This window comes from Acipenser ruthenus, chromosome 2, assembly GCF_902713425.1.
Source record: "Acipenser ruthenus chromosome 2, fAciRut3.2 maternal haplotype, whole genome shotgun sequence".
NCBI lineage: Eukaryota > Metazoa > Chordata > Actinopteri > Acipenseriformes > Acipenseridae > Acipenser > Acipenser ruthenus.
In genome coordinates, this window is record NC_081190.1 from 5,091,431 (window position 1) to 5,101,433 (window position 10,003).

Sequence of the window (10,003 nt, forward strand, 5' to 3'; positions counted from 1 at the left end):
CGTCAGGGCCTGGAAAGCTTGTTAAGATAGAGGGCAAAATGTATGCAGCAAAGTACAGAGAAATTCTGTAGGAAAACCTGCTGAAGTCTGCAAGAGACCTGGGACTTGGGAGAAGATCCATCTTCCAGCAGGACAATGACCCCAAACATACAGCCAAAGCCACACTGGAGTGGCTTAAAAATAAAAAGGTCAATGTCCTGGAGTGGCCCAGTCAAAGCCCGGACCTCAATCCAATTGAGAATATGTGGAACAAGTTGAAAACTGCTGTTCACCAAAGGTCCCCATCCAACTTGACACCTCTTGAGCAATTTTGCAAAGAAGAATGGGCAAAAATTGCAGTGTCCAGATGTGCAAAGCTGGTAGAGACTTATCCAAATAGACTCATGGCTGTAATTGCTGCCAAAGGTGCCTCTACCAAATATTGACTCAAGGGGGTGAATACTTATGCAATCAATTATTTTCTGTTTTGTATTTGTAATTAATTTAGAACAATTTGTAGATTTTATTTTTCACTTTGACTGTGGATTTTTTTCTGTTGATCAGTGGCAAAAACTCCTAATTAAATCCATTTTGATTCCATGTTGTAAAACAATAAAATGTGGAAAAGTCCAAGGGGGGTGAATACTTTTGAGAGCCACTGTATCTGCTGCTGCAGTAAATTATCAGGAAATAGCCACTGTGTCGGACATATGCTTCAGTACAATTTTAATTCAGAACATAATGACTTAGAAAAAAATGTGGTAATGCATTTGCTTCAATTGTCTTTGAAATGAGTGTGTTTTTTTATTTTTTATTTGCTTTGCATTGGTATTAGAGCTGTGTCTGCCATGTTAGACCAACATGTGAAACACAGCTGATTTACCTTTTTTCCACATCTTTGTCCAGTTTCAACCATACATAGTCTAGTATGGGGTCATCTTAATAGATAATATCAATTTTGGCTTAATTTATTAATGTCCATTTTTTTTTTCATTAAAAAAATAAATATGAGTTTACCTATGGTCTGCTCTGTTGAATTTCAGTGTTCATGCGTTGCCAGCTTAGTAGGTTGCAGAAAGGCCAAATGATAGATGAGTGGTTCCCACTCAGCTCCCACATTCCCCTGAAAGGAATTGAACCTGGCTCAGTTCGTGTGAGAGCACGATATTCGATGGAGAAAATCATGCCAGAGGAAGAATACAGTGAATTCAAGGAGGTAAGTATTAGTCAATGTGGTAGATAGTCAACTAAAATATATTGAAAACTACCTGCAAAATTACAGTATTTAGATTAGCATCATTTTTGTATATAATAAAACCACCAGTGCAATAATTGTCATCTTCTGTTATAAACAAATAAGTAGCTTAAACAGTGTATTTTTGGAAGTTGTAAAAAAGAAGTAATATGCTAAACGGCAAAGCAAAAAACAGATCTTCGTTCAGAAAAGGTGCAGCTATTTTATTTATTTATTTTTATATCCCAGCTATTGGGACTTTGATTAGACATCTGAAGATTTATTTAAATTACAGCAGCTGATTGATTATTTTCTTCTACTAGCTCATATTGCAGAAGGAATTTCATGTCATCTATGCTCTGGCCCATGTTTGTGGACAGGACCGCACGCTACTGGCTAGCATTTTATTGAGAATATTTCGCCATGAAAGAATGGAAGCACCACTACTAAGAACACTAAATGACAGGGAAATAAGCATGGAAGGTGGGTATTTCTGTGCTTCCAACAATTCAATAACAAACGTCATACTCAGAGTTGCTCCTATTTGTGCATTTGGAATAAAATGAATTATTTTATATGTATGAACCCTAGTTTATTGCCAGTATTGCCTAGCAGAAACTGGTGTTTTGTGTGCCATCTTCATAGAGAACTATGTTAAATTTTGTTTTAGAGTTTGTTGAGGAAATTAAAAAGGTTTACAAATGTGTTTTCTTATAGCTGTGCTGTATTTTTTTATTTTTTAGATGAAGCTACAACACTTTTTCGTGCTACGACCCTGGCAAGCACACTTATGGAACAGTATATGAAAGCTACTGCCACCCCATTTGTTCACCATGCTCTCAAAGACACCATCTTGAAAATAATGGAAAGCAAACAGTCTTGTGAGGTAAGTTGCATTTTCATACTCCACAAACACACACACTAAAACGTAAATTAAAATTTGATTTTAAAAATAGTCTCAATTAAAAAAATTCAAAGACCTACAAGATTGGCATCTCAAGTACATATATTACGTAGCTGGTGCCATGCATGCCCCAGTGGTGGTCCTCATGAGAAGGACTTGTGTACCAAAACAACAACTGTTATATACAGGTTATCAAAACTTTGTGTATATTCTGTTTTGCATGCTATTGTAGACATGTTAACGCTGACACAAAGTAAATCATTCTCATTTCAGTTAAATCCTTCCAAACTTGAGAAAAATGACGACGTGAACATTAACTTAACATTCCTGTTGAACATCCTTTCAGAGCTGGTTGAAAAAATATTCATGGCTGCAGAGATACTTCCACCGTAAGTTATTATCTCTGCTAGCCCTGTCAGAATGGCAATCTCTACGATTATAGGATGCTATCAAAAACATATTCGGGTGAATTCAGTACAGTTCAATCAAACTTTTTGATTGAATCAATCTTTTTGTTCCTGTCTTTTTAAATATTACAGGACCTTGAGATTCATGTATGGGTGTTTACAGAAATCTGTCCAACAGAAGTGGCCGGAAAATACAACAATGAAAACCAGAGTTGTCAGGTAGGTTTTGATTAATTAAACAAAACAGATTTTAACCAGGTGAGCTTGGCACTGTACCTCCAATTACAATTTTTTTTTTTTTTTATTGAAAACTTCCATTCTTAATTGATCAGTTTTAACAGATCAGTCTGCAGTGATACAGTAATACGAGTCAGGAGAACATTCCATTGATTGTTGTAGTTGTTTTCATGAACTGGATAAATGTACTTGATAAAAGTCTTGCCAATTCTGTCACAAGGGGTCGGTTTTTCAAAACTTAATCTGGATCAAAGTGATCCGGATTTTGTAATCCTATATTTTGAGATCGAGATTACTTTTATCTGGATCATTTTGATGTAGTTTTTCAGAAAATGTCACTGCTGGATTACATTTATCCAGATAACAAATAATCACGAAAGCCAGTTTTTTGAAGTAGACTAGTTCTTTAGATAGATAGGTAGATAGATAGATAGATACATACATACATACATACATACATACCCTTGCAAAAGTATTCAGACCCCTGACCAATTCTTTCATATTACTGAATTACAAATGGTACATTGAAATTTCGTTCAGTTTGATATTTTATTTTAAAACACTGAAACTCAAAATCAATTATTGTAAGGTGACATTGGATTTATGTTGAGAAATATTTTTAAGAAAAATAAAAAACTGAAATACCACTAAATACGTGTTTTCCTTTTTGGTTGCATGGACACAAAACTTAAATAAATATGTAAATATTATATTCTAACACTCTATTTGGACATACAGCGTGTGCTTGCTATTGCAATACAAACAAAATATCGATGTTCTATGATCACTTAAAAGCTAAATCCATAGGATCATAATAATCCTGTTATTAATCCTGATCTCCTCTTTAAATTCAGAAAAACCCAATTGCAACATTTAATCGTGATTTAAAAGTGCGATCAGATTACCAAAATGAAATCCGGATCACAGTAATCCCAATTGCATTTTGATGTTTTGAAAAACCCAATTGCACAGTATAATCCAGATCAAACACGGAAATCCGATTACCAAAGTTTTGAAAAACCAGCCCCAGGTGACGCCACCTGTGTATTGTCAGCGATATATTCCTGGCAATGCTGTAAAGTATTCATAACTAAAAATGCATGGATTTTATAATTATTGTGTTTCAGGAAACTAGCTTTTATTTTAACAAGTGCGTCTTTTTTGCAGTGGCTTTGTTTTTCTGCGACTGATCTGCCCTGCAATCCTTAATCCAAGGATGTTTAACATAATTGCAGGTGGGTTTCTTATTTATTGTAAGAGATTTTTGCTTTCTTGTAAGAACAAAAACAATAAAAGTGGAAAATACAATTAAAATACAGTTTTTTTTTTTTCTTTAATTATTGGCTACCTTGAGTTTGGGGTCATTTTTTGCTGAAGAACGCAGGACTTTCACTTGCAGTATAAGGTGAACCATGTATTATATATTCACTTAATTAGTGCTGCATATTAATATGAATATTCAGAAACTGTTCATTCAGATTTCTTAGCCTTCTGACATCTGATTTTATTGTTCTGACAATAAGCTCATTGACGTTTATAAATAGGTTGGGTTTTACTGGATCATCTATGTAAGCTGTTAAAACAAAAATAGTGGCATGTAGAAGAGACACATTGTCCACATTTTACCTTCATATCATACATTTTGTAAATATACATACCCTCTTCCTTATGATGTATTTAAACACTGCTATATTAATCTGGCAGCAATCAAGTCAAATGTGCTATATTTTTCAGGTTAAAATACAATTGTTTAATTTAACACTGCTTTCTTCACTTCCCCAATAGCAGACCCTCCTTCCTCCACAGCTGCAAGAACACTCACCCTGATAGCAAAGTCTGTACAAAACTTGGCAAACTTGGTGGAGTTTGGAGCCAAGGTAAGTGATATGTTACAATGTAAGCAGCATATGCTTTTGTGCATTGTCTCAAGCTCTCAGTATATACATTTTTTTTATTCAATTTTTTTTTTTTTTTAACAGGAGCCTTACATGAAAGGAGTGAATCCATTCATTAAGAACAACAAGCATCGGATGATTATGTTCTTGGATGAATTGGGGGTTAGTATGGTTTGAATAGAATATGTGCAAAGTTCTAGCTTAATCAAGTATGCTACATAATAAAAATAATGTTTTCATGTTAAATCTACCTCCTCTGTCAGTATTACAGAATGTTTCCAAATATAGTAATTTGCTTGGAATTTACAGATCCTGCATAGGTGTGTGTGTGTGCACTGACGAAGGCCAGTGGCCGCAACGCGTCTGCATGAATTCGCTTCATTGTTTTTTGTGATTATGATGTTATAGTAATAAATGTATAAGCTTAACAGCAGATAATTGGTGAGTGCTTGACTTTTTACAACATTGTGTGTGTGCTAGCGCCATCTACTGTATAAGATGCTATATTTCAATTTAGTGTTCAAACAGGTCCCAGTAGTGGGTTTCTGCATTTTCAATTCATTCAGTACTAACAAAAAAAACATTACATTGTCTTACTTGCTATTATTCTTTCATAATAAAGACAACATCAAAGTGTTTGACATACAATCCTGAAATAAGTACACTAACTGCCTCCAAATTTGGAGAATTTAAGTAAACCTAGAAAATACCTTTGTTTACAGTGCAATCAAATGAATGTGTCATGCAATCCCATGTAGTCCATAATTGTATACATGCTTGTACAACCTGCTCTACTAAGGCCATTGTCTAAATATTTTGGCCAATGGATATACAATATTACAGGAGATAACGTCTGTCATTAGAAACAATCGTTGTTATTACTGAATATTCTGTGCAAAATGATATATCGTTAGTATTTCTGATTTTCAGTTTTAACCGTTATAAACAATAAAACACCTCTGTTACAAAAAAATGAAATCGGTGTATAGCCAATAAACACAGGAAATGGTTACTCCATTCATGTTGACTTTGCCACTTTCCCATTTAAAAAAAAACTTATTTAAAAAAAATCCAAAAACAAACGACCTTTCCATGCAGCTGGGCAATGTCCCTCCTTCCTGACTCGTATCTATCATTGACTTGTTCGGAATACTTTACACACACCCCATATACTGAGTGGCAGCAAATTCTACATTTCTATTGGAGACCGCTTGCAAGATTTAAAACGAGATTACAATTACAGTAGAAGGCTTTTTTTGCGGGATTTAAAGCTATATTACAGTTAGACAGTGAGAATTTAAAATTGTGGCGAAATGTAAAAAAAATGTCTGGACACACAAAAACCCCAGAAGAATGTGCCCGTGACCATAAGGATTTTGTTGTGGAAGATAGCAAAGGAAAGGTGGTAGAACTAAGTGTGCAAGTACTGTTGTGACAAAAAAAATGCCCAGACATTTTGGAAAGTAACCGAAAACAATAAATTCATACAGCATAAGAAAAGTGAAAGCTCTGTAAAAAATAAATAAATAAATAAATAAATACATAAATACATAAAACTCAAATAGCTAAAAAATAAGCACCAAAAAAGGAAAATAAAAACCAAAAACCAGAGCTATCTATCTATCTATCTATATCTATATATATATATATATATATATATATATATATATATATATATATATATAAATAAAATATATACAGTGGCTTGCAAAAGTATTCAGACCCCTGACCAATTCTCTCATTTTACTGAATTACAAATGGTACATTGAAATTTCGTTCTGTTTGATATTTTATTTTAAAACACTGAAACTCAAAATCATTTATTGTAGGATGACATTGGTTTTATGTTGGGAAATATTTTTAAGAAAAATAAAAAACTGAAATATCTTGCTGGCATAAGTATTCAACCCCCACACATTAATATTTGGTAGAGCCACCTTTTGCTGCAATAACAGCTTTAAGTCTTTTGGCGTAAGTATGTACCAGCTTTGCACACAGTGTCTGAGTGATTTTGGCCTATAAATCTTGGCAGATTTGCTCCAGGTTGTTCAGGTTGGTTGGACGACGCTTGTGGACCGCAATTTTCAAATAGTGCCACAGATTCTCAATGGGATTGAGATCAGGACTTTGGGCCATTGTCGGACATTCACCTTTTTGTTCTTGAGCCACTCCAATGTTGCTTTGGCCTTGTGCTTGGGATCATTGTCCTGCTGAAAGGTGAATTTCCTCCCAAGATTCAGTTTTTTAGCGGACTGAAGCAGGTTCTCTTGCAGTATTTCCCTGTATTATGCTCTATCCATTCTTCCTTCAATTTTAACAAGATGCCCAGTCCCTGCTGATGAGAAGCATCCCCCCAGCATGATGCTGCCACCACCATACTTCACTATAGAGATGGTGTGTCTTGAGGCATGAGCAGTGTTAGGTTTGCATCACACATAGCGCTTTGAGTTTTGGCCAAAAAGCTCTATCTTGGTCTCATCTGACCACAAAACCTTTTCCCACATCGCAGCTGGGTCACTCTCATGCTTTCTGGCAAACTCCAGACGTGCTTTCAGATGGTACTTTTTGAGTAACAGCTTCTTTCTTGCCACCCTCCCATACAGGCCAGTTATGCAGAGCTCTTGATATGGTTGACTGGTGCACCATTACTCCACTCCCAGCCACTGAACTCTGTAGCTCCTTCAAAGTGATTGTTGGCCTCTCTGTGGCTTCTCTCACAAGTCTCCTTCTTGTTTGAGCGCTGAGTTTTGAGGGATGGCCTTTTCTTGGCAGTGCCTGGGTGGTGTGATGCAGCTTCCACTTCCTGATTATTGATCCAACTGTGCTCACTGGGATATCCAAACACTTGGATATTATTTTGTACCCTTTCCCTAATCTATGCATTTGTATTACTTTATCTAACTTCTGTAGAATGCTCTTTGGTCTTCATTTTCCTTCAGATTCACAGCCTGACCAATGATCCTTCAACAGTGGGGTTTTTATCCAGAAAATGTGACAGCAACTTTAATGGTTCACAGGTGGAGGCCAATGGTAAGGTAATTGTGTCCTCGTTAGGGCAATTTCTTTCATCGGTGTAAACTGGGAGCTTCCACAGCACAGGGGTTGAATACTTATGCAAGCAAGATATTTCAGTTTTTTATTTTTCTTAAAAATATTTCCCAACATAAAACCAATGTCACCTTACAATAATTGTTTTTGAGTTTCAGTGTTTTTAAATAAAATATCAAACAGAACGAAATTTCAATGTACCATTTGTAATTCAGTAATATGAGAGAATTGGTCAGGGGTCTGAATACTTTTGCAAGGCACTGTATATAAATATATATTTTGTGTATCTGTTTCCCGAATAAGCTATACTTAAGTGTCTTAAATCTGTTTTATTACAGAATGTCCCTGACCTTCCAGACACTACAGAGCACTTTAGAACTGACTTGTCACGGGATCTTGCTGTCTTGCACGAGATCTGTTTGTCGCATTCAGATGAACTTCGGACTCATAGCAATGAGCGTGGAGCGCAACAGGTGAGGGCTCGCTTGAGACACACAAGTAATGTGAACAGCATTATTGGACAGTGTGTAATATGTAGTATTTGTAAATGTTTTAAATGTTTTTTACATGGATGTCTATCTGACAGGGTGAGAAGTTGCACACCACATGAATATCTAGGTGGTATTGCTTATACCATTGGTCAAAGACTTTTTTTTTTTTTTTTAGAAACATTAAAGTTGCCTTATAGTGTGCTAACTTACTCTGTATTTAAAGTTATATTCAGTAAAGATAAACATGGATGGCATTACAGTAGTTAATATTGTTTCGTACTGTTTTGTTTAAAGTGATGTTAATGACCTGGTTGTTTTACAGAATTAAACATCCCTGTTTGAATAAAATTAAACATTTAAGTATACAGTATTTCTAATTGGTCTGGGCTTTGCAGTGGGGTTTTGCTTATTGTTTTTTGTACAATCTCGGCTCCACCATGTATTTTTACATTTATTTCAGCATGTCTTGAAAAAACTCTTGGCAATCACAGAACTTCTTCAGCAGAAACAGAATCATTATTCGATGTCCAACAGCAACAGGTAGTAGCCTTGTCCCTGGAGTTACGCATGGGGCCCAGCATGCTCCACCGCCATCACCTGGTGACCCACGCCAGCCTCACTTCCACCCTGCTCTTAAAATAGCACACTTTTGACACATGCCCAGTGCAGTGTGAACTATGCAACTAAAAACAACAAATTATGACTGGTTGTTTTACACCATTGACTTTGTAAGCTAGAAGTGCAGGAAGTTGCTTGCACTTTTTTCCACTTTCCAATTTATGAAAAGTCACAGATCTCTGAGCCTTGGGTACATCATTCACCTTTTACACAAACTAAGAAGACTTAAGTGTTTCCAACAAAAGTTGCCAAAGTGTATCTTAGTCTGCTCAACACGAGGAATGAAATGCCAGTCAACTGACTTGAAGAAGAAACAGTGACCTTGTTTATAACTGAAGTATGGGATGTAATGCTTTTTATACTGTAATTTGTGACTGACTTTTTTATGGTTATTTCCATATATATCTGTCTAATTTGTATTTAGTATTTTTATTTGGACTTTGCAATTTAGACTGATTATTTGCTAAAAGTGGTTATTTTATATCTGAAAATAAATTATCTTGCTGGAATCATGAGTAAAAAAGATATTGAGACAAGTCAATAATTGTGCCACTAATTTTGTTTGGTTGAGTCTTCCAACATCTTAAAGCCAGACAAGTCACATAATCCAAAAAACAAACAAACAAAAAAAAACCTATGTAAAATGTTTACAGCTGTAAAACAATTTGAATAGTAAAGATGGATCATTGTATCAGAAATGCATGCACTTATTAAACCATTATGTAAATTAGTGTTGACTTTTTTATTTATTTATTTATTTATTATTATTATTATTATTATTATTATATTGGTGGATCACACTTACCAGTAATGGAGACTTTTACTGCAATTAAATATACATTGGGTGGATTTATACAGATTTTAAACCCCTTTTCCATGGTCTGAATATGAAACGAAACACAAAAATAGTATAATTTATGAAAATCTGTCACCTGTTTTAGTTATCTTACATGTGCTAATACTGGAAGTGTAAAACCTTTCTTGGATAGTTGTGGCATGAAGTCCTATGGTTGGATTCACTTAAGTCTACCATTCATACATACTGTATGAGCCTCCATCCTGTTCAGCATGTTTGTTTTTTAGCCTTAGGTTAAGAAAATCTCTCTTTATCCAGGGAGGGTGAATGTCCCTTTCTTCACATAGCCTTTTCTAACTTTAAAAAAAAAAATTAAATACAAAAATATGTATTG

General features: G+C 35.0%; 1 protein-coding gene across 3 annotated transcripts in view; it reads left to right on the forward strand.

The window, feature by feature from the left end:
• The window catches only part of LOC117403679 (ras GTPase-activating protein 1-like), a 49,134-nt gene extending 39,591 nt beyond the window's left edge, over positions 1–9,543 (forward strand). For 2 of the 3 annotated variants that reach the window (XM_058986945.1, XM_058986930.1), the window contains exons 16-25: positions 1,023–1,195; positions 1,537–1,696; positions 1,957–2,099; positions 2,391–2,506; positions 2,657–2,743; positions 3,929–3,996; positions 4,547–4,638; positions 4,741–4,818; positions 8,043–8,177; positions 8,656–9,543. In XM_058986945.1, the coding sequence (XP_058842928.1) occupies positions 1,023–1,195; positions 1,537–1,696; positions 1,957–2,099; positions 2,391–2,506; positions 2,657–2,743; positions 3,929–3,996; positions 4,547–4,638; positions 4,741–4,818; positions 8,043–8,177; positions 8,656–8,739 (1,136 nt within the window). In that variant the 3' untranslated portion in view covers positions 8,740–9,543. The remainder of the gene's footprint in view (positions 1–1,022; positions 1,196–1,536; positions 1,697–1,956; positions 2,100–2,390; positions 2,507–2,656; positions 2,744–3,928; positions 3,997–4,546; positions 4,639–4,740; positions 4,819–8,042; positions 8,178–8,655) is intronic. The other variant, XM_058986936.1, reaches the window with a different exon arrangement.
• The last annotated feature ends 460 nt before the right edge of the window (positions 9,544–10,003 follow it).